We start from the raw sequence: 25,752 nt of genomic DNA, 5'->3' as shown, positions 1-25,752 counted from the left end.
CAGGAATGGGAGGCAAGATATGAGGAGTTTCCTGGCCAACCTGCAACTGTCACCTCCCCATCTACTTCCTCGTCTTCCACTGTTTTCCCTGTAAGCCTGCCCAAGAGTTCCAAGGCTTCCTCCTTATAAGAGAGGCAGTGTGTTACATTGTTATAGTATCACATCGTTAAATGGAAATACTTTGGTATGGAACTACTTTGGTATGGTGTAGTTATATTGCTATGTGGCACACTGTGCACGGGCAGTGCACAGTGCAGTGTCGGACATCTTGTATCACTCCGCACCATGCGGCAGCACTGTAACAAAAGCAAGAATACAGCTTAGTAAAAGCATGAACTAAAATGAACTAAAAGTGTCTGTAATATATATAGTATAAGAACACAAGGAGACACAACATGGTGGCAGTGGTATAAGTGAGTACAAATTCTGCTATACGAATGACGAATAAGACAAAAAGTGATTTTATGAGCTGATTGTGAGTGCCGGTGTCTGCGGTGATTGAAAGTGAATCGTACGGGAAACTAAAATGACGGCTGCCGCTGCACTGACTGTGCAAATGCAACCCCTCATGAACTGGGAAGCCGACGATATAGTAGAAGCATTCCACAAGTTCAAACAGAAATGTGAGCTTACATTCAAAAGCTTCCTGAAGGGTACTACCAACGAGGAAAAGGTTAGTTACATTCTGTTGTGGACAGGAGAAAAAGGCCTAGATTTGTATAATAGCTGGAGTTTGACTGAAGAGGAAAAGGAAAACCCAGCGACAATTTTTGATCAATTCAGCAACCATCTAGAGCCTAAATCCAATCACCATATACACAGATACAAATTCCAGAGTCTAAGACAGGAACCCGGTGAAACAGCTGACAATTTCCTGACAAGGCTGAGAAATGAAGCCAGAAAGTGTAAATTTAAGGAAATGGAGGAAAGGCTTGTGGACCAGATAATATGGGGGTCAGTGTAGGTAGAGGTACAGAGCCCTGATAGGAAAAGAAAAACTTGGAATAACAGAGGGTATAGATACTGCGAGAGCTCATGAAGCCATGAAGCAGCAAATGAAAATGCTGATTTCTCAAACGGCTGACATGCGGACGGCTTCTGAGATGGACAACAGAATGGATGCAGTGAGAGAAAAGTACAACACACAAAGGCATGCACATGACAACGGGGGAAACGTGCAGAAATTGTGGAAGACTGCACGATTACACAGACAAGAGGAAATGTCCAGCATATGGGACAAGCTGCAATGCATGTGGCAAACTAAACCACTGGAAAAAGAGGTGTAAAACGAAGAAAGGAGGAACATACATCAAAAACAAAGGCGGACAGCAGAACCAGAGAAAGAAACACAATATCCATGCCATGGATGAGCAGGATGATGATGATGATCACGACAATGCACTAAACATCGAAACCATAAAGATAAAGCTTCACGAGATGTCCAGAGCGGAAAATACACCGAGGAGAGAATTGCACACCATCATCCAAATCAATAAAAAGGTCACAGGTCGGCCCACAACCATCAACTTAAAGTTGAAGCTGGACACAGGGGCTCAGAGTAACATTCTCCCATTGAGACTGTACCAGCAGATCTTTCCCAAAAACCTGAGAGAAGATGGCTACACGAAAAGCGGTTGTTTAAAGGCAAGTAATGTCACGCTGACAGCATACAGGGGGAGTGAGATTAAACAACTCGGAGTAACCTTTATCAAAGGAACACATAAAAGACAGAACATCAACTGCATGTTCTATGTCACCGACACTGAGGGGCCAGCGATCCTGGGATTAAACAGCTGTGAGAAGTTGAGATTGATGTCAGTGCATCACGAGCTGATGGAAACATCCCTGAAGATAGACAGCAACACCCCACTGGAGAACCGCCCACAAATCAAGAGTAAAAAAGACTTGATAGACATGTATCCGGAATGTTTCGATGATACAGTGGGATGTTTCGGAGATTTCCAATACCACATCACCATCGACCCAGAGGTAAAGCCCATTATCCATGCTCCACGAAAAGTACCCATCGAGCTGAAGACAAAGCTTGAAAGAGAGCTAAAGGAGATGGAAGAAAAGGGAGTGATCGTAAAGGTCACTGAACCCACAGACTGGGTAAACTCAATTGTGGTACGAGAAAAGCCAAACGGGCATCTCAGAATATGTTTGGACCCCAAAGATCTAAACCAGGCGATAAAGAGGGACCACTATCCCACCCCAACGCTAGAGGAGATTACGCCATCACTGGCAAGAGCCAAGGTTTTCTCAAAACTAGATGCCAGAAATGGATATTGGAACGTGAAGTTGGATGAGGAACCAACAACACTGACAACATTCAACACACCATTTGGGCGTTACAAGTTCCTGAGGCTACCATTCGGGTTAAAGGTCAGTCAAGATATCTATCAACAGAAAGTAGACGAGACATACAGAGGCTGTGAAGGAGCTATAGGAATAGCTGATGATATTCAGATCTATGGAGCAGATGAAAGAGACCATGACATGCACCTACATGAGGCCATGGAGTGTACCAGGATGGCTGGCATCAAGTTAAATGCAGATAAGTGCATAGTTAAAGTCAAGGAATGCCAATTCTTCGGTATGATTTATACACCAGAGGGAGTCAGCAAAGTCCAGAGAAGATTGCGGCGATTGCTGAAATGAAACCACCCAAAGATTACAAAGAGCTGAGGAGTTACCTCGGCTTGGTCCAATACATGAGTTCTTTCATCCCACACATGTCGGAACATACAACAAATCTGAGAGCTATTGAAAGAAGACACCGAATACCAATGGTCTGAATCACATGAAAGGAATTTCAAACAACTTCAAGAACTATTGTGCAAGGAAACAAGTCTGTCACATTATGACAGAAGAAGACCAGTCACTCTGCAAGTAGACGCTTCTACCAGAGGACTAGGGGCAGCTCTGGTGCAGGAAGGAAAGCCGATAGCTTTCGCATCAAAGGCCTTGACGTCAGCCGAGATGAGATATGCCAACATAGAAAGAGAACTATTAGCAGTAGTGTACGGATGCGAGAAATTCCATACATACCTATATGGCAGGCGATTTACAATAGAGAGTGACCATCGTCCACTAGAACAGATCTATAAGAAGAATCTGTGCAAAGCGCCTACAAGACTGCAAAGACTACTTCTAAGGATCCAAAGCTATGACTTCACGCTTAAATATAAACCAGGAAAGGAAATGGTGCTAGCAGATGTGCTGTCTCAATTGTCACCATATGAGAAACACGAGGTTGAGGGCCTAACAGTAAAAATCCACCACCTAGTGAGTGTTACCCCTACAAAGCTCAGTCAAATCAGAGATGAGACTAGCAAAGATGAGGAATTGCAACTACTCACACAACAAGTAATACAGGGGTGGCCGGAGAGAATCCAACAGGTACAGGCGACAATTCCTCAATACTGGATGATTAAAGACGATATTGCAGTAGAAGACAGTATTCTCCTTGCTGGATCGAGGATCATCATGCCAAGGACGATGCAGACACAACTTCTCCATCTCATACATGAAGGCCACATGGGAATGGAGAAATGGAAGCTGAGAGCCAGATCAGCTGTATACTGGATAGGCATGCACAAAAATATCAAACAGATGGTCTCTGCATGTGGTATATGCCAGAAATACAGAAATGCACAACAGAAAGAGGAGATGATACCTAGGGAAATACCGTCAAGACCATGGCTCACTGTTGGGGCAGATCTCTTCATGTGCAATCAAGAATGGTATCTCATAGTGGCAGATTACTATTCCAAGTTTCCTTTTGTGAGAAGGATGAAAGACTTGAGAGCCACAACTACCACCAGGATTGCAAAGAGCTTGTTTGCTGAACAAGGAATCCCGGAAAAGGTAATCTGTGACAATGGAACCCAGTTCACATCGAGTGAATTCAGAGCTCTGGCAGAAAAGTATGGGTTCAAAATAGTAACCTCATCCCCACATTTCCCAAGGGGACACGGGTTCATCGAAAGACAGATCCAGGCTGTCAAGAGAACTCTCATCAAAAGTAGTGAGATGGGGGAAGACCAAGACCTTGCCCTCCTATCACTCAGATCAACACCACTGAAAGCAGACATGAAATCACCTGCGGAATTGCTGAATGGGAGGAAGTTTAAGACTACACTACCAGCAAAAATACATCCTCCCCAGGACCAGGAGGACTTCAGACAAAAGCTGGCAGAAACACAAATCATAGGAAGCAAACATTACGATAAACATGCAAAGATGCTACCAGAATTGCTGAATGGACAATCAGTGCATGTGCAAGACCCGGTGTTGAAAACCTGGAATCCAGCCAAGGTCATTGGAAAAGCTGATACTCCAAGATCCTACTTCATAGAGACTGAATCTGGTAACCAATACAGACGGAACAGACTCCACATCAGACCTTCACCTGAACTGGATAAGCAGCAGACAACATCAGCAACATTGACAACACCAGCTACCATAAGCAGTACAACACCAGAAACAAGCGCTACAAAATCAAATAACCACAAGCATGCACACTCCAACTCCAAAGGCGACAGCAACAACAACAACGAGAGCGGAACACACCAAAACACCGCAGAGAGGAATGGTCACCACCAAATCCACAAGATGGAGGGACAACATCCAACCACCTGAGCGATATCGCGAATAAAAAAAAACTCACGATTCTTTGTAGTTGATAATAATAGTTTAGATATAATATTTGTTAATTTAAAATGTTAAATTTCATGTTTTAGTTTTTTTGAGAAAGCGGGATGTTATATTGTTATAGTATCATATTGTTAAATGGAACTACTTTGGTATGGAACTACTTTGGTATGGTGTCGTTATATTGCTATGTGGCACACTGTGCACGGGCAGTGCACAGTGCAGCGTCGGACATCTTGTATCACTCTGCACCGTGCGGCAGCACTGTAACAAAAGCAAGAATACAGCTTAGTAAAAGCACGAACTAAAATGAACTAAAAGTGTCTGTAATATATATAGTATATAAGAACACAAGGAGACACAACACAGTGCTTTGGGGATTCTTCACCAGTGGCCATTTTCTCCTTCAAGAAGAAAGTTGAGAGTGTGAAAGCCCTTATCTTGCTATCAAATGGAATGCAACCCGGTTGTAAATTAACCATTCCTTATTTGGGGCAATAATAGGACAGGAAATGAGCAAATACATATCCACAAGTCTTTTACTGCTTCCTTACATGTTAAGTTGAGAATGAAGGAATATATGCAGGGAAGGAAGGAGGTGTAAAGGGTCTTATGGTCCCTCATGGATAGCAAGGTGGCTGGAAATGTGAAACATGCTTATAACATTGCAGGTTCACATTGTTACTGCCTCCACTTACCTTGGCTGATTTGGTGAGCTCATTGAACTTCTTCTGGGACTAAGTAGTTGCAATGGGGCTTGCTTGTCGTGGTACTCTCACCGCCCAACCCACCTTCTTTCATTGAGGCTGGATCATGCCCACTTCCCTCTGTGCCAGAAAGCTGTGTCCTTCTTCACTGGATTTCAACTAATAACGCATCAACATGTCTAAAAATTCAGATATTGTAGAAAGCCAAACTGTGGCTGACAAAAATGACCTTTACGTTAATGCAGCCACTTAAATGCAGTAGCAGTGCCAGAGATAAGGGGTGGCTTCCCAAAAGAGGGTGAAATAGCACTGGAAGCCTGCTCAAAATATTAAAATAAGGTTGATCTAGGAAAATAGGATGGGGTTATGGTGGGTTATACTGTCAGGTGAATGTGCAATCTCAGAGCATATCCGGTGGTGATCCTGGCACAGAAGAATATCTAACCCCTCATCTCCCCACAAAACTCAGCCAGAAATTAGCAAAGTAAACTTACCTAGTAATCAATCTATTTTCCTCTGCCGCACTGCCAATATTTAAAAAACAGCATGTCCTGCCTCCAGCCCAGCACAGCCTGGCCCGGCTCAGTCCCATTATCTTTTGCCAAAATTTTAAAAACTTTAACATAGTATCCCAGAATTTTTAAAATATAAAACCCTCCAACAACAACTTGCATTTATATAGCTCATTTAATATAGAAAAACATTCCAAGAGATATTAGGGCCTAGAAATTCAGTTGGTTGCGCCAGCAGTTAGCGCCTTAAGAGAAGTGAATTTCGGGCGCTATGCGTGTAGCGCCCGGGCGCAGCACAGTTTGCGCCTCGCCCCAAATTAAGTGGACCATTAGCGCCGGCGTAAAGTTTAGCGCCCGCCCGGCTGCGCGCGCAGAAAATGACGTCACATCCTCGTGCAACGCCCTTTGCGCGCCCCGATTCCAAACTTCAGTCGGACCGCCCCATTGTGCGGCTGGCGGCCAGAGCGTTTGTAAAATGGAACGCAACACAGCCGACGCGGGCCCCGGGGAGTGCAAATTAAAGGGCACGTACCCTGCAGTATAAAGGGCAGCCATTTTGCAGCAAACACTCTTGTGCAACGGATTTCTGGACACACAACAAGGAGGAGAGCTAACTGGTTTCGTGCAGCAATAGCTCAGGTATTTTTGGACTCAGGCCAAAGCGCTGCAAGTGCCCTGTTGGAAATTTGACTGTTTGCCAGCATTTGATGGGGGCTGCATGGGGTGCCAATGCGGAGTTTCAGCGCCATGTGCGTAGGGCTCGCAGACGCGGGGTCAGAGGGGCAGCCCTGGCTAGAGGCAGAGGGGGCAACAGGCGTCGGCAACATAGGCCTTACCCAGTCAGGGTATACCGCCAGCAGCGCTCCTACCTCACCATGAGTGGCGCGCGATGTGTAAGAAGGCTGAGATTCCGAAAGGAGGTGGTTGCAGAGATCTGCCACCTGCTTCGCAGAGATCTGCGTCCAAAGCTCAGGTGCAGGACGTCTCTGTCGGTGGAAGTGAAGGTGACGGTGGCATTGAACTTCTATGCCACCGGCTCCTTCCAATCCGCTGTTGGGGACATAGCGAACATATCCCAGTTCGGCGTGCATCGCTGCATCCGCCAGGTGACTGATGCCCTTTTCAGAAGGAGACGCCAATTCATCTCCTTCCCCATGGCCCTGGAGAGCCAGCATCAGCGTGCAGTGGGATTTGCTAGACTCGCGGCCTTCCCCTTGGTGCAGGGCGCCATTGACTGTACGCATGTGGCTTTGCGGGCACCTCTGGAGCATGGCGAGCAGTATCGCAACCGGAAGGGCTACCATTCTCTCAATGTGCAGCTGGTGTGTGACCACAAGCAGCGCATCCTGGCTGTCAATGCCTGCTTTCCAGGCAGCTGCCACGATGCCTTTATCCTGCGGCAGAGTATTGTGCATGACATGTTCGAGGCACAGCCTCCCCCAAGAGGATGGCTACTCGGGGACAAAGGCTATCCTTTGTGTACCTGGCTCATGACCCCGCTCCGCGCGCCCAGGACCGCTGCTGAAGAGGCATACAACGAGAGCCATCAAAGGAGCAGAAACATCATCGAGCAAACTATTGGGGTCCTCAAGCAGCGGTTCCGCTGCCTTGATCGTTCCGGCGGATCTCTGCAGTATTCGCCGCAACGGGTCTCCCAATTTGTCGTAGTTTGCTGCATGCTACACAACCTGGCTCTCTGCAAGATTCAGGCACTGCCACCTGATGTTGGACCACCACCTCAGGAGGAGGAGCAGGAGAAGCAGGAGGAGGAGGAGGAGGAGTATGTTCCCAGGAGGGAGCGACAAGGTCCAAGGGCCGTCCGTCGCCAGCTTATTGAACGTAACTTCTAAGCCCCCTGTCAGGGAATGCCTTGTGGCCATGAAGCAAGATGAATGCAGCCGCTCCGCAAGCCCTCAGCCGGCGAAGGCAACAAAGACTAACAAGAACAACCATGGACACTGTCTGAATAAAGATAAATTTATATTTGACAAAAATGAAACCCCTTCCCACATGAATCCCAAAAACAATCAACGGCCCCCACAAAAAGTGCAACAAACGACTCACTCCCACAACCTGGGGAGGAGTAACTCCACATTTGAACAAACCAGGCCTCAACCTCGGCCTTAACGCAAAAAACATACCCATAAACAAAACAACCATGGGCAAAATAAAGATGTCCACCGCCATATAAAATGAAAGCTGGCCACACCCTCTACTTAGTGGCCCGTGAGGGCGAGACCTTGTCCAGCCTTTTGGCGCCCCTGCCCGGCCTGCTGCTCCTCCGCAAGCTCTGCCCAGTGGCTGCTGCGAGGCTGGGGGAAGGCGCCTGAGGGTCAGATGTCCTTCCGCCAGATGGCCTTGGGGGGCGGCCTACACGGGCTTTGGGCCTCGAGGGGCCGGCTGTTGATTGGCGCACATGTGCATGGCCACCATCAGCTCCAGCCGCTTGCCGTTGACGCTCCACTGGGGGAGTGGCGGCGACGGATGGCGCAATGTGGGCAAGCTGGCGTATTGGAGGCGCTGGCTGGTGATGTCGCACGCTGGCACTCGCCCGGGCACGCACTGCACGATCCGCACCAATCAGCCGAAGGGCGGATCGCTGTGCTGCTACAGCGCGGCGGGTGTCCTGGCGATGCCTGGCTGAGGCAGTGCATGTGGCAGCAGTGAGTGCCCCTGTTGCCCTGGTCTGCGCCCGCATCACATCCGCCACTGACTTGACGGCATCAGCCAGCGACTCCATCGCCGGAGGCATCCGTTCCACTACCTCCATCATCATCCGGCCACTCTCGGCATTTGATGCCCCAAACTCCCGCACACTGGTCGCCAGCGACTCGATGGCCTCAGGCATCCGTCCCACCACCTGCATGAGCTCTGTGTGGCGGCGGTCCGAATCCTCGGCCATTTGGTCCAGCTGGCGCACCTCCTCCGAGGTGAAGGTGGCCGGACTGGAGGCGGGACTCTCCCGCTGGGGAGCAGGGGTCCGAGCTAGGCAACCCTTGGCACGTTGCTGGCGCCGAATGTCCGCAGCAACTGCACTCCCCTCCGATCCTTCCCCCCTCTGGGGGGAAGGCCGCGGCCCACCCGCAGCCCTCCTGGGTGGCTGGACGCCACTGGTCCCAGCAGCTGCACCCCCCTCCGAAAGTTGCTCCAGGCTCTCGTCCAGGGAAGACGTGTCCAACACTTCGCCCTCTGCTGCGGGACCTGAGTCCTCCCTTGATGGTCCGAGTTGCTCTTCCTCCTCCTCCTCCTCCTCCTCCTCCTGTTCGGAGGGGCTGTCACTGGCAGCTTCAGGGAGCTCTTCGTCACCAGCTGAAAGCAGGAAGGCACAAGAGTAGCTTCAGAGTGAGGAGAGGGCGTCAGCGAGGGAGTCATGACTGGTGGCATTCAGCGCATTGGTGGCACAGTGGCAAAGGAGGTAGCTTGGATGCGCAAGTGTGACGAGAGAGGGCCAAAAGGCGAGGTCCTTACCATTGCCGGGCAGCGGAGGGTCAGCTTCTCCGCACGCTCTGGGCACAATCACGCGGCCTCCCATGAGGCCACTCACGCGCTCCTCCAGGAGAGTGAGCTTCTGGAACTTGGCGCGGCCTCCCCCGGTGATGTCGCGGCGCTTGCGATTATTCGCAAGTTTAGCCTGCAAGAGAAAGGACGGGCTCTAAGTACGGTGTGTAGCCGTGACGTAGTGTGCACTGCCTCCCATGGTGGAATAGCTTGGCCAGAGTGTAGCCCTGATCTAGTGTGCACTGCCTCTCATGGTGGAATAGCTTGGCCAGTGTGTAAAGTGCAGAATGTGCAATTGATGCTCATGACTGTCCCAAAGCTGCTGGCTGAGGGCTGCCCATTAGGCCTTTCAGGTCCCTTTGCCCATCATGTCAGGTGTACATGCAAGAATGAGGAGGAGAGTGGAAAGGGTACTCACCCTGACAATCCTGGTCAGGTCATTGTATTTCTTCCGACATTGCACCTTGTCCCTGGGGGCATCGCCGTAGGACGACACCCTGGTGGCGATCTCCCTCCAGGCTTTGGTGTAGACGCGGTGGGTGGGATTCCTGCCATTGTCTGGGAACAAGATCCTGCGCCTCTTCTCCAATGCTGTCAGCATGATATCCAGATCACGCTCTGAGAAGCGCAGGGCACGCTCACGGGCCTTATCATGCATTGCCATGGCTCCTTGGCCTCAGCAGCAGTGTTGAGGCCTAGTTTGAAAGCTGCAGTGTGCAGGGCGTGGCAGCAGACCAAATCGTCCCTTCCCCCTTTAAGAGCTGGCCGGCGCCACGGGGTCTGCTGTCAATCAAAAAATGACCGCACCCGCGCTGCGCCCCGCCTCGGCGCTATCCCTCTAGACCGCCGGCTTAGCGCCTAAAGATAGTCATGTAACGCCTCTTTTAGCGCTCCAACAACCTCTTAGGGCGAAGCAACTGAATTTCGGCGAAGGGGGCGCAACTTTGGGGCGGGCGCTAAAGTCGGGCGGGCGCTAACGTTAGCGCCCCAAAACTGGCTATACTGAATTTCTAGGCCTAGGAGTGGTAACCAAAAGCTTAGTCAAAGAGGTGGGTTTTAAAGAGGGCCTTAAAGGAAAAGACAGGGCTTTATGGAGGGAATTCCAGATCATGCGGCCTCAATGGTTGAAGACACAGCTGCCAATAGTGGGGCAAAGATAGAGGGTGGGGATGCACAAGAGGCCAAAGTCAGAGGAACAGAGAGGGTGAAACTTGTCTTGGGCAGCAGCGAAATGGGCAATAATGAATCGCAGACCGCTTTACACTCCACCAAAAGAATATCAGGCGGAGTGTTAAACAGGCTGCTGATTTGCTATCACCCGTTTTGTGCTATTGCTCAAGAAGAATTTCACCTCCAGCGTTTTAGGGGGGAGGAGGTAGGTTGATGCGCTGGAGAAAGAAACAGAGCTAGGGAGATACAGTAAAGGAGCGGGTAGAGAAATGGGATAGGGAGATACTTAAACTATTGGCAGCGCTCAAAGTAGAAAAGTCACCCAGTCCAGGTGGGCTGCATCCTAGATTACTGAAGGAAGTAGGGGTGGAAGTAACGGAGGCTTTCACTACAATCCTTAGATATGGGAGTGGTGCCAGAGGACTGAAGAGTTATTTAAAGTTGGTGAGGTGACAGGGAGTGGTGCTGCAAGTGGAGAAGGCCTTGCTTCTGATTTCAAGGGTTCTGGTCAGACTGCTTGCTCCCAGTCATGGGTGCTGTAGTCGCCATTCCCCTTGGCCTGCAGCATGACAGGGAGATGGAGCGGAGGCAGCAAAGACGACAAGCTGCTCACAGAGGGAGGAGGAGGAGGAGGAGGGGGAGAACGGCTCTCAGCAGGAAGCCTTACTCACCTAGGGTCTGCCGAGAGCAATTCTCTTACCTCAGCCTGAGCCAGGAGCAGTGTGTGAGGTGTCTGCGCTTTACGAAGGAAGTGCTCACAGAACTCTGTCACCTTTTGCAACCAGATCTGCAGCTTCACATCAGGGCAAGGACAGCGCTGCCAGTGGCTGTGAATGTGACTGTGGTCCTGAATGTCTTCATGTCGAGATCCTTTCAGGCTGGAGCAGGCTGGAACATCTGTACCATCTCCCAGTTCGCCATCCACTGCTGCATACGAGAGATGACAGAAGCTCTTTATACCAGGAGAGGGGGTTCATTGTCTTCTTGAAGCAGGCGGAGTGTGCACGTGGCATTGCCAGGATAGCTGATTTCCCCATGGTGCAAGGCGCCATCGACTGCATGTGGCTTTGCGGGCACCGCATCTAAATGCTGAGATGTACCGCAACTGCAAAGGTTATCACTACTGAATATGCAGTTGGTGTGCAACCATGCTTAGCACATCATGATGGTGAATGCCCGGCATCCTGGTAGCAGTCATGATGCTTTTATTCTCCGCCAGTCCGCTGTTCCTGTAGTCTTTGAGCCACCACGACAAACCAGAGGGTGGCGACTGGGCGACAACGGCTATCCGCTGCCCACCTGGCTCATGACTCTGCTGCGTGGGTTGCATGCATATAACGAAAGCCATGCTGCCACACGGAATCTGATACAGCAGACCATTGGCATCCTTAAACAACACTTCCACTGCCTGGACCGCTCTGGAGGAGCTCTGTAGTATTTACCAGAGCGTGTCTCAAGATTCGTCGTAGCCTGCTGCATGCTCCACAACCTTACCATCAAGAGGGCCCAGTCCTCGGCACCAGGCATACAGCGACCAGCTGAGGAGGAGGAGGAGGACGAAGAGGACGAGGAAAAGGAGGAAGCGGAAGAGAAGGAGGAAGCAGAAGCGAGGCGGCAACCCAGACAGCCTCTTTCTGCCCGGGCTGTCCGTGATCGACTTATCCAACTGTGGTACCAGTGAACACAACTCCAATTCCCCATTCAATAATAGTCCCACACCTTACCTTCCCTCTGCTACTGACCATCACAGCGTCTTCTTGGCCACAATGCTCAAATAAAAGCCACCATAAAACAAACATTCAATCTGACTTTATACATCAATCCATCCAATATTACACAACAAAGTCAACTAATCACCCTTGTGCATTGCCTTAATGCCTGTCTTCCCTGTGCCACTGCCTGTCCTAATGCTTCTAAGAAGTGCTACCCCAGTGGCTGCAGCATGGCTGGTGGAAGGCTGCTGACTTTCAGTGGGGGAGACTACAGATGGCCTTGTAGGATGACCTCGAGCAGCTTTGAGCCTAGAAGGCCCGATTTTAGACTGCACTACCTCGGCATGGGCAGCAGCAGTCTGGGCTGGCTGCCTGACAGGCAACAGCAAGGGCATTGGCGGAGTGGCAATGGTGGATGATCGAATGCTGTCATCCTGAGAGAAGACAGTAGGTTCGTGCTCCATGAAGCCACTTCCACTCCCCTGGGTCGGCACCTCAGCATTCTTAGTAATCTGTTGGAGGACAGATTGCTGGACTGCTGTGACACCCTGCAAGCCCCTTTCCACACTGGTAAACGCAGCCACGTCTGCCCTGAGGAACTCCTGCAGCGATGTCCTGGGGCTGAGATGATTGACCTCTAACAACCACAACCATCTTCCTTTGTGCTAGGTATGACTCCAACCAGTGGAGATTTTTGCCCCTGATTCCCATTGACTTCAATTTTACTAGGGCTCCTTGATGCCACACTCGGTCAAATGCTGCCTTGATGTCAAGGGCAGTCACTCTCACCTCACCTCTGGAATTCAGCTCTTTTGTCCATGTTTGGACCAAGGCTGTAATGAGGTCTGGAGCCAAGTGGTCAAGGCAGAACCCAAACTGAGCATCGGTGAGCAGGTTATAGGTGAGTAAGTGCCAATTAATAGCACTGTCGACGACACCTTCTTTCACTTTGCTGATGATCGAGAGTAGACTGATCGGGCGGTAATTGGCCGGATTGGATTTATCCTGCTTTTTGTGGACAGGACATACCCGGGCAGTTTTCTACATTGTCGGGTAGATGCTAGTGTTGTTGTTGTACTGGAATAGCTTGGCTTGATTCACAGCTAGTTCTGGAGCATAAGTCTTCAGCACGACAGCTGGGATGTTGTCGGGGCCCATAGCCTTTGCTGTATCCAGTGTGCTCAGCCGTTTCTGTATCAAATTGTCTGAAGACTGGCTTCTGTGATGGTGGGGTCCTCAGGAGGAGGCCAATATGGATCATCCACTTGGCACTTCTGGCTGAAGATGGTTGCAAACGCTTCAGCCTTGTCTTTTGAACTCGTGTGCTGGGCTTCATCATCATTGAGGATGGGGATTTTCATAGAGTCTCCTCCTCCCGTTAGTTGTTTAATTGTCCAGCACCATACACGACTGGATGTGGCACGACTGCAGAGCTTTGATTGGATCCGTTGATTGTGGGGTCGCTTAGCTCTGTCTATAGCATGCTGCTTCCACTGTTTAGCATGCATGTAGTCTTGTGTTGCAGCTTCACCAGGTTGGCACCTCATTTTTAGGTATGCTTGGTGCTACTCCTGGCATGCTCTTCTGTACTCCTTATTAATATGGCTGGAGTTTGAAAAAGTAAAGATCAATACACTTGGGTATTATCCTTGGCTCAGTGGTAGCCCTTTTATCTCTGACTCAGAATATTCTGTGTTCAAGCTGCACTCCAGAGAATTGAGCACATAATCTAGGCTGACACTACAGTACTGATGGAGTGTTGCCGTGTAGGAGGTGCTGTCTATCAGTTGAGATGTTAAACCAACTGTCTACCTTCTCAGATGGACATAAAAGATTCCACAACAGTATTTAAAGAGAAGTTGGGGAGTTTTCCTATTGCCTTTGTCAACATTTATCCCTCAACCAATATCACTGAACAGTTTATTTGGCCATTGATCTCATTGCTATTTGTGGGACTTTGCTGTATGTAAATTGGCTGCCACATTTATCTACATTATTACAACAGTGACTATTGTAAAGCACTATGGAATGTCCTGGGGTTGTGAAAGGTGCTACATTAGTGCAAATTCTATCTGTATTAATCCTGAAATGATATTGACTATTGTTTTGCAAAGGGAAGTTAAGAATTTATCTGGTGTATATATAAAGTGGTTAGTGATTGGAGTACAGAGGGGCACGGCGGCAAGCCCTTCATTGATTTAGGGCTTATGTCTTAAAATTATCTTGGAACCACATGGGCCCTCAAACATCTGTTGTTTATGTAGCTTCAAGTTAAGATGTAAGGGATAATGTTGCGAGACTCTGCTGCTGGCACAGAACTTCATTAACAGTGATGTGGGCTGTAATGTTGTAACCCTATCTCTGATCAGTGCTTGTATCTAGTGAGGCTTTGTGCTGACAGTGGAGTCTTGTGAAATTACCCCTGTAATATAATTCTAGCTCACCATCCATGTGAACAAACCATGTTCCTCTCATTGCTGGCCCAATGCTGCCAACCACATTGGATTCCTTGCAACAAACACAACAAATGTGATGGTTTCTGCTCTCCAGTAAAATTCTAAAGCTGTAATCATATGAACAGTATTAAATATGATTAACTTTTTCTAACATCTAATTGAAATCTAGCAATTAGCTATGTTTTTTGAGTTAAAAGGTATATTACTTCCTTACTAGTTTTCTCTAATTTACTGATTATGTTTTGATTATAACTGGGAAAGAATAAACTGATTTAACTGATGTATGATTTATGTAGTTACAGTTGTGTTATTTTTCTTACTTTTATCATATAAATGGCCTGAAGCCGAAAGTACTCACATGCATTTGAGAAAAGTGCTGAAGTTTGCCACTTGGGTTCCAAACAGAAGATATCCCAGCTGAGCATAGGCGAAGAAAACAATGAAGAACATAATTGCAAAACCAAGAATGTCTTTAGCACATCGTGCCAGGGTTGAGGATAGCTGGGTCATCGTCTTATTAAAACTAATATACTTGAAGATCTGAGTAAAAAAGAGAAATATTAAAAGAGTAATCATTGTGAAAAGATGCATACGTGAAGTCGTTATGAGACAATTGCAAGGGCCATCCAGTTCTAAACTCTGTAAATATTTTAGATCAGTGAATGCACATTGCTGAAAGAACTAAAACTTGGATTATAGCAGCGAGGAGAATATCCCAAGAAATATTATTGAACAAAAAGACCAACATGGAGGCAAGACAATCTAATTGTAGGTTGAGCTTCAATCAGTTTACTTTGTTTCCTCGTGAGCTTTGAACTCAAAAATGTTCAACACAACAAACAGTATAGGCTGAGAAATTACTCTTAACATGTGAAAAATCTGCCAAATCTATTCTTAACTTTTTTCTGTACCCAGAATAAAGCACTTTAATGTATTTAATGACAGAAATGGCTTAGGAGTGAGCAGTACTATGCAGCAATGGCAGGTAAAATCCAGTTCCCCATTGGAAATCTCAGTAATGGAGAACAAAATTAACAATATTCACAGCAGTCAACTAGATTAAAATGCTGCAGCTAAAATGGCAAGTTGGGGAGGCTCTGACTAACACTGTGAATGGAATGTTCAGGGAAACCATTAGCATTGCTGTCTTGACGATAGCAAAATACTGCGGATGCTAGAAATCCAAAATAACAACAGAAAACGCTGGAAAAACTCAGCTGGCCAGGGCAGCATCCATGGAGAGAGAAACAGAGTTAACGTTTCAGGTCGATGACCTGTCTTAAACATAGAAACATAGAAGATAGGAGCAGGAGTAGGCCATTCGGCCCCTCGAGCCTGCTCCGCCATTCAATGAGATCATGGCTGATCATCCAAATTCAGTACCCTGTCCCTGCCTTCTTTCCATATCCCTTGATCCCTTTAGCCTTAAGAAATATATCCAACTCCTTCTTGAATATATTTAATGAATTGGCCTCTACTGCCTTCTTTGGCAGAGAATTCCACAGGTTCACCACTCTCTGGGTGAAGAAATTCCTCCTCATCTCTGTCCTAAACGGTTTACCCCTTATCCTTAGACTGTGACCCCTGGTTCTGGACTCCCCGACCATCGGGACCATCCTTCCAGCATCTAGTCTGTCTAGTCCTGTTAGAATTTTATAAGTTTCGATGAGATCCCCTCTCATTCTTCTAAACTCTAGCGAGTACAAGCCCAATCGACCCAATCTCTCCTCATACGTTATTCCTGCCATCCCAGGTATCAGCCTGGTGAGTCGTCTTCTTCTTAGGCAGTCATTCGGAACCGAGGATGACTTGCTTCCACACTAAAAATGAGTTCTCAGGTGACTGATGAGTCCAATGCAGGACCTACAGTCTCTGTCACAGATGGAGCAGACGGTGGGTGGGGTGCTTGGGTTGACGTGCGCTCCTTCCGCTGTTTGGGGTTGGCTTCTGCTTGCTCCCAGCGAAGAGACTCGAGGTGTTCGGCGCCTTCCCGGATGCATCTCCTCCACTTTGTGCGGTCTTGGGCCAGGGATTCCCAGGTGTCGTTGGGGATGTTGCACTTTTTCAAGGAGGCTTTGAGGGTGTCCTTGAAGCGTTTCCTCTGCCCACCTGGGGCTCTCTTGCTGTGTCGTAGCTCCGAGTAGAGCGCTTGTTTTGGGAGTCTCGTATCGGGCATGCGGACGATGTGGCCTGTCCATCGGAGCTGAGCGAGCGTGGTCAAAGCTTCGATGCTGGGGATGTTGGCCTGAGCGAGAACACTGACGTTGGTGTGCCTATCTTGCCAGTGGATTTGCAGGATCTTGCAGAGGCAGCATTGGTGGTACCTCTCCAGTGCTTTGAGGTGCCTGCTGTACATGGTCCATGTCTCTGAAGCATACAGGAGGGCGGGTATCACTACTGCTCTGTAGACCATGAGCTTGGTGCTGGGTTTCAAACACTCTCATCCTCAGGCATTGCTGTAAAGACGCAAGAGCAACCAAAAGTGGCATTTATTGGCTACGTCAGCTGCTATGGATCATGAATGGTTTGCTAAAGACAAGCAAACCTCCAGCACAGGAAACTGTTAATGAGCCTCCTTCAGGTCACACTAAAATTGTCATCACAAGTAAACATATAAAGAGTGTTTCCTCTGAGGGCTAATGAGTTGCGTCACCTGTAACCTAGCCTTGTAAGGATGCCAAGATCTTGTGCATGAGTTTCAAAATTCAAAGCAACCATTTAGCAGAGGATACTAGATAGGATCTTTGTGCTAATGGCGGTGGTGAGGTTAGGAGAAGTGGACCGCAACAGTCATACTGCCATAGCCAAAAGCGTGAAGCCACATATGACTGTAGCACAGTGCATACTTGATAAACACTGGCTGTCCTTTCTTTACAGGAGAAGCTCCCTTTCAATAGAAAGGAAATTCAATACGTTGGTGGTGGCGTTGGGCAACAGTGCCAATTAATTCCCTATGAGGAAGCTATAAAGGGTAATAAGCTTTGCAGGCTTTAGGTACTGATACTGAGATGGAATCATTGGGTGATGCACCATGCATGGGTGATGAGGGCAATGTGATGGTGTTTGTGGAATGCCCAGATATCTCAGTACGACACACTGCATGGTGACAGGCAGAGCAGAGGATTGCAGATCTTATGGGGCCTGCTTTGGAAAGGAGAATATTTCACAAACAGCAATGAACCAAACAGTTCCATCACTTCTTACACCAAACATTGCAATGCTCCTTCCACTGATCGGGTCCTCTGGTGGACTCCACTGAAATGATCATCAATAAGTGTAAGTATCTAGTATTGCAGCAGCTGAGAGCCAGATGTACCAAGAGCCACTCATGCAATCTTAATTGTCCCTTGAAGAGCTGGCAGACATGGCCATCTTAGAATTAATGAGTCATATGAACTAGCTATTTAGATTTCATATCCAGGAGTCTCACAATGAGCACCACATACCATTTCAACATTCTGTTTATAAGTGCCATATCATGGTCCATGGACCTGCAGAGGGCTACATGGATAGAATCACACATTGCACCACGGGAAAGCCAACATTGAGAAAAAAAACTGCCTTTGCCTTTTCTCCTGCTGCTGTAAAGGGAAATGGAACTAGGTACCTATGAGTGACAGAAAGGTATTTATGGCATCCTTGATGAATCAGTACTCCTCCATATTGAAAACCACTTGGAAGAAGTATAGCAAGGGCACAGAATGTACTCTGGGTGGAGGACTTCAATGTCCATCACCAAGAGAGGCTTGGTAGCACCACTACTGACCGAGCTGGCCGAGTCCTGAAGGACATAACTGCCAGTCTGGGCCTACGACAGGTGATGAGAGAACCAAGACGAGGGAAAACCTACTTGACCTAATCCTCACCAATCTACCTGTTGCAGATGCATCTGTCCATGACAGCATTGGCAGCAGTGACCACCGCAGAGTCATTGTGGAGACGAAGTCCCGTCTTCACACTGAGGACATTCTCCATCATGTTGTGTGTCACTACCACCGTGCTAAATGGGATAGATTCAGAACAGATCTAGCAGCTCAAAACTGGGCATCCATGAAGTGCTGTGGGCCATCAGCAGCAGCAGAATTGTACTCCACCACAATCTGAAACCTCATGGCACGGCATATCCCTCACTCTACAATTACCATCAAGCCAGGGGACCAACCCTGGTTCAATAAGGAGTGTAGAAGAGCATGCCGGGAGCAGCACCAGGCGTACCTAAAAATGAGGTGCCAACCTGGGGAAGCTGCAACACAGGACTACATGCATGCTAAACAGTGGAAGCAGCATGCTATAGACAGGGCTAAGCGATTCCACAATCAACAGATCAGACAAAGCTCTGCAGTCCTGCCACATCCAGTCGTGAATGGTGGTGGACCATAAATCAACTAACGGGAGGAGGAGGCTCCATGAATATCTCCATCCTCAATGCTGGTGGAGCCCAGCATGTGAGTGCAAAAAACAAGGCTGAAGCATTTGCAACCATCTTCAGCCAGAAATGCCGGGTGGATGATCCATATCGGCCTACTCCCGAGGTCCCCACCATCACAGAAGCCATTCTTCAGTCAACTCGATTCACTCCACGTGATATCAAGAAACGGCTGAGCGCACTGGATACAGCAAAGGCTATGGGCCCTGACAACATCCCGGCTATCGTGCTGAAGACTTGTGCTCCAGAACTAGCCGCGCCTCTAGCCAAGCTGTTCCAGTACAGCTACAACACTGGCATCTATCCAACAATGTGGAAAACTGTCCAGGTATGTCCTGTCCACAAAAAGCAGGACAAATCCACCCTGACCAATTACCACTCCATCAGTCTACTCTCAATCATCAGCAAAGTGATGGACGGTGTCATCGACAGTGCTATCAAGCAGCACTTACTCACCAATAACCTGCTCACTGATGCCCAGTTTGGGTTCCGCCAAGACCACTCGGCTCCCAACCTCATTACAGCCTTGGTCCAAACATGGACAAAGGAGCTGAATTCCAGAGGTGAGGTGAGAGTGACTGCCCTTGACATCAAGGCAGCATTTGACCGAGCGTGGCATCAAGGAGCCCCAGTAAAACTGAGTCAATGGGAATCAGGGGTAAAATGCTCCACTGGCTGGAGTCATACCTAGCACAAAGGAAGATGGTTGTGGTGATTGAATGTCAATCATCACAGCCCCAGGACATCACTGCAGGAGTTCCTCAGGGCAGTGTCCTAGGCCCAACCATCTTCAGCTGCTTGATCAGTGACCTTCCCTCCAACATAAGGTCAGAAATGGGGATGTTCACTGATGACTGCAGTGTTCAGCACCTTTCAAAACTCCTCAGATAATGAAGCAACGCATGCCCGCATGCAACAAGACCTGGACGACGTTCAGGCTTGGGCTGATAAGTGGCAGGTAACATTCGCGCCACACAAATGCCAGGCAATGACTATCTCCAACAAGCGTGAATCTAACCACCTCCCCTTGACATTCAACAGCATTACTATCGCCGAATCCCCCATCATCAACATTCTGGGGGTCACCATTGACCAGAAACTTAACTGGACCAGCCACATAAATACTGTGGCAACAAAAGCAGGTCAGAGGCTGGGTATTCTGCGGCCAGTGTCTCATCTCCTGACTCCCCAAAGCCTTTCCACCATCTACAAGGCATAAGTAAGGAGTGTGATGGAATACTCTCCACTTGCCTGGATGAGTGCAGCTCCAACAACACTCAACAAGCTCGACACCATCCAGGACAAGGCAGCCCGCTTGATTGGCACCCCATCCACCACCTTAAACATTCACTCCCTCCACCAACGACGTACCGTGGCTGCAGTGTGTACCATCTACAAGATGCACTGCAGCAATTCATCAAGGCTTCTTTGGCAGCACCTCCCAAACCCGCGATCTCTTCCACCTAGAAGGACAAGAGTAGCAGGTGCATGGGAACACCACCACCTCCAAGTTCCCCTCCAAGTCACACACCATCCTGACTTAAAAGTATATCGCCAATCCTTCATCGTCGCTGGGTCAAAATCCTGGAACTCCCTACCTCATAATCATAATCAACTTTATTGTCATTGTTAGTGCACAAGTGCAGTACAACGAAATGTAGGCTTGCGGCTCCCGAGAATGTACATTTAGATTAAGACATTTAAACATTCAACATTCATTTGGCTTGTAATACATTAACATAAACATAATAAAGTGCATTGGCAGATGTGCAGGCTTTAGAGTTTATTTGTGGAGTTCAGTAGGATGACAGCCCTGGGAAAGAAGCTGTTCCTAAATCTGGTCATTCGGGTGCGAATGCATCTGTAGCATCTCCCAGATGGCAGGGGGGTGAACAGACTGTCGCTGGGGTGGGTAGGGTCTTTGATGATGGTCAGTGGCCTCCGTAAATAGCGTTTCTGGTAGATGTTCTCTATGGTCAGTAGCCGGGTGCCGGTAATGCGTTGGGCAGTTTTGACTACCCACTGCAGGGCTTTCCGGTCATAGGAGCTACAGCTGCCATACCATACTGTGATACAGTTCGTCAGGATGCTCTCTATTGTGCAGCAGTAAAAGTTAGAGAGGATCAGGGGTGACAGGTTACATCCCTTCAGCCTCCTTAGGAAATATAGGCGCTGCTGGGCCTTCTTCACCAAAGAGGAGGTATTGAGGGACCAGGAGAGGTCTTCCGTGATGTGGACTCCGAGGAACTTAAAGCTGTCCACCCTTTCCACCACAGCCCCATGGATGTGGATGGGGGTGTGACTTCCGCCTTTAGACTTCCTGAAGTCCACAATGATTTCCTTGGTTTTCTTGATGTTAAGGGCCAGGTTGTTATCGGTGCACCACGTCACGAGATGCTGGACCTCCTCCCTGTAGGCTGACTCATTGTTGTTGGTGATCTGGCCTACCACCGTGGTATCATCCGCAAACTTGATGATGGTGTTGGAACCATGAACAGCCACACAGTCGTGGGTGAAGAGGGAGTAGAGGAGGGGGCTCAGCACACATCCTTGTGGGGCCCCCGTGTTCAGGGTCGGGGGGGGAGGTGTGGTTACCTAATTTGACAGACTGGGGTCTATTTGTTAGGAAGTCCAGGGTCCAGTTGCAAAGGGAAGTGTTCAGGCCCAGAGTGTGGAGTTTGGTGGCCAGCTTGTTGGGGATGATAGTGTTGCATGCTGAGCTGTAGTCTATGAACAGTATTCTGATGTAGGTCTCTTTACCGTCTAAGCGATTTAATGCAGAGTGTAGAGCAGTTGTGATTGCATCCTCCGTTGATCTGTTTGCACGATAGGCAAACTGGTGTTGGTCAAGAGAGGCGGGAACACTGGCTTTGATGTGAGCCAGGACCAGTCTCTCGAAACACTTCATTATGATGGGTGTGAGTGCGACAGGTCGATAGTCGTTCAGACACATCACAGCCGTTTGCTTTGGCACAGGAATAATGGTAGCGGTCTTGAAGCATGTAGGCACTACTGCCTGGGCCAATGACAGATTGAAGATGGCGGTGAAGACATCAGCCAGCTGATCAGCACATTCCTTGAGTACCCGTCCAGGGATGCTATCAGGTCCAGCAGCCGTACGTGTGTTCACTCCGCGTAGAACACCCCTTACGTCGGAGGTCGACAGAGTGAGCACCTGGTCTTCCGGGGGTGGCAAGGCTTTGGTAGCCGGCTCCCTGTTGTCCCTGTCAAAGCGAGCGTAGAAGTTGTTAAGCTCTTCCGGAAGGGAGGCATCGCTAACCAGGGGGCTGGTGTTTTTACTCTTGTAGTCAGTGATGGACTGGATGCCTTGCCACATGTGCAGGGGTCTGAGTTGTTGTGGAAATGATCCTCAATCCGCAGTGTCTGTTTCCTTTTGGCAGTCCTGATATCCTTTTTTAGGATGGTCCTAGCTGCACTGTAAGCCGCCGCGTCAAACAGCACTGTGGGAGTACCTTCGCCACACGGACTGCAGCAGTTCAAGAAGGCGGCTCACCACCACCTTCTCAAGGGCAACTAGGGATGTGCAATAAATGCTGGCCTTGCCAGCGACACCCAGATCCCATGAGCAAATTAAAAAAAACACGGTGCACTGTAGATTGGCTCAGGCCAGATCATACATTTCCCTGGAGGGCACTAGAAGGACTCTGCTACTTAGAAATTTAGCGCTGTTGTTACTTTAACTGCCATTGCAACAGCAACGCTAATAGTTGTGTTTGTCTGCAGGTCTTATTTTAATAAGTGGCATATGTCATGAATAACCTCCTTAGTTAGCCTGACCATTCTCAGACACAGCTCCCTGAGAGCCCAAGGTAGCTGACTAGCCATGGCAGAGGCATGTTATCTCCACTGATGGTCTCTGTGCTCCCAGGCTATCAACTCTTCTTGTTTCTCAAGTATTTAATTGATGTTGATGCTGGTTGCTCCTACCACAGTGAGCTGACCAAGAAGAGAAAGCTGTGACTGAATGTGACTTGCTGCTGAGGTCTCTACAGCACTTCTAGCAACAACCCACACAGATATAGCATCAACTTTTATATGGAGAGAAACACAGAATAAATGTGACCAGTGTAAGGCTTCTGAATTTAACTAGATTTCTTCTCAACTGACATTTCACAGACAGTTAACAAGGAGAACAGGACTTGTGCTGGAGCAAAACATCACTTTGCAGACCTGCAGGAAAAACACTTTATCAATTTCAATATCGGGTAAATTCATCAATCCAATTCTCAGAGAAGCACAGAACAGAGACAAGGCTACATTACAGCACCAATTTTACAATCTATGCTCAAATCCGCAGTGGGGCTTGAACCCATAACCATCTAACTCAGAGTCAAGATTGCTACCAACTGAACCAAACAATCTCTTTCTTTGCTAAGCCATTGTCTTCGGTGCCCGCCACAAACTCCGTTGCCTCGCCACCAACTCGATCCTTAGCATCTGTCTGAGGTCGAACCAGACTGTTCGCAACCTTAGTGTCATATTTGACCGTGAAATGAGCTTCCGAACACATATCCGCACCATAACTAACAATGCCTATTTCCACCTCCGTAACATCGCCCATCTCCGCCCCTGCCTCAGCTCATCTGCTTCTCAAACCCTCATCAAACCCTCATCCATGGCTTTGTTACCTCTAAACTTGACTATTCCAACGCACTCCTGGCTGGCCTCCCACATTCTACCCTACATAAAGTTGACGTCATCCAAAACTTTGCTGCCCGTGTCTTAACTCGCACCAAGTCCGTTCACCCATCACCCCTGTGCTCGCTGACCTACATTGGCTCCCGGTTAAGCAACGCCTTGATTTTAAAATTTTCATCCTTGTTTTCAAATCCCTCCGCGGCCTCGCCCTTCCCTATCTCTGTAATCTCCTCCAGCCTCACAACCACTGCCCCCCCCCCCCACCCACCCCCTGAGATATCTGCGCTCCTCTAATTCTGGTCTCTTGAGTATCCCTGATTATAATCGCTCAATCATTGGTGGCCGTGCCTTCAGCTGCCTAGGTCCTAAGCTCTGGAACTCCCTCCCTAAACCTCTCCGCCTCTCTACCTCTCTTTCCTCCTTTAAGATGCTCCTTAAAACCTACCTCTTTGACCAAGCTTTTGGTCATCTGCCCTAATTTCTCCTTATGTGCCTTGGTATCAAATTTTGTTTTGTGACACTCCTGTGAAGCGCCTTGGGACATTTTACTGCATAAAAGGGGCTATATAAATACAAGTTGTTGTTGTAAACTGCATGTTTAGTATTATTAAGCGTCTAAGTCAGAAGGTTGTGGGTTCAAGCACCGCTCCAGGACTTGAGCATGTAATCCAGGCTGACAGTACTGACAGAGTGCTGCTTTGCTGAAGGTGCTGTCTTTCAATGAGATGTTAAATCAAAGTCTTATCTCCCTGCTAAAATGCTATTTGCGAAAGATCCCAAGGTACTATTTGACGACAAGCAAGGAGTTCTCCTATATTCACATTCCTCTCTCCACCAAAAATTAACTATCTGGTCATTCATTTCCTGTTTGTCGAATTTGCTGTGTGTAAATCAGTTACTGCATTTATCTATATGAATGACTAGACTTCAAAAGAAACCCATTGAATGTAAAGCACTTTAGGACATCCAGGGGAAATGAAAGGAGCTATGTAAAGGAGAAGTTTTTTTCCTATTAATTATGACTAAAACTTAATTACCTTGATCCAAGCAAAAAACAAGTTGACAGCATTCATATTATTGTATTGGGTCTGCCAAAAAGCCAAAAACTCGAAGTCAGCATAGGATTCAGGATCCGTCAGCAGTGCTCCCATCAGTATGTTCACCTTAATAGTGCGGAAAATATGGAAACCTATAGAAAGCAGGGAGAGCTGCAACAGAAAAACAGAAAATGGGCTTTGTGTTCACTACAATTAAAAAGTCTAGAAACCAAACTTTAATAGAAAATAATATTTGTTATTGTTATAGACCTGTAACCTAGTCTGTCCATGTTACAGTGACAAGCAGGACCTTTACTTTGACTGATATATCTGTCAATTAATACACCTGCTACATCTGTAAATACACCTGTTGTATTGTAAATTGATAAATCTGCTTTATATATACACATATTGATTATACGTATTGATATGGCTGTTATATCTGCAAATTAATATCTTGGTTATATCTGTAACTTAATGCATCGATAAATTGATATATCTGTTATTTATATTTATAAATGACATATCAGTTATATTTATTGATTGATATATCAGTTATATCTGTAAATTGCATAATTCTACATTCTAAGATAAATTAATTGTAACTCAAAGATAAATTTCCCGATTGTATGCTCCCAACACGGTGCTTGCCCACTGGGAGCAAGTGTCGATAAATGGGGCTCAGATATGAGGCTCCACATCAGGAATATGCAATCAGAAAATCTACCCTTTAATAATCAAAATATTACCTCAAGCAGTTGGCTGCTTGATTCTCAATCAGTAGCTCATAAGCTTGAGTCCCAAGAACATTGGCCTGGATTTTGCTCTCAGTGGCGAAGGAACGACTTTTGCCGTACAACTTACTGACAACTGCCCACAAACTTTAGGTGGACTTGTCAACGGAGATTTCCACTAATTC

General features: G+C 47.9%; 1 protein-coding gene across 1 annotated transcript in view; it reads right to left on the bottom strand.

The window, feature by feature from the left end:
- The window catches only part of pkd2l1 (polycystic kidney disease 2-like 1), a gene marked incomplete at its 5' end in the record, with an annotated part of 178,630 nt that overhangs the window by 91,307 nt on the left and 61,571 nt on the right, over positions 1-25,752 (bottom strand). The window contains 2 exons of the mRNA XM_085996148.1: positions 15,070-15,251; positions 24,834-25,004. Coding sequence (XP_085852274.1) covers positions 15,070-15,251; positions 24,834-25,004 — 353 coding nt within the window. The remainder of the gene's footprint in view (positions 1-15,069; positions 15,252-24,833; positions 25,005-25,752) is intronic.

Source organism: Somniosus microcephalus, chromosome 8 (genome assembly GCF_052327205.1).
Source record: "Somniosus microcephalus isolate GS21.2 chromosome 8, FLI_Smic_1.0, whole genome shotgun sequence".
In the NCBI taxonomy this organism is placed as follows: domain Eukaryota; kingdom Metazoa; phylum Chordata; class Chondrichthyes; order Squaliformes; family Somniosidae; genus Somniosus; species Somniosus microcephalus.
Note: the sequence above shows the minus strand (reverse complement) of the source record. Positions and strands in the feature narration are given on the sequence as shown.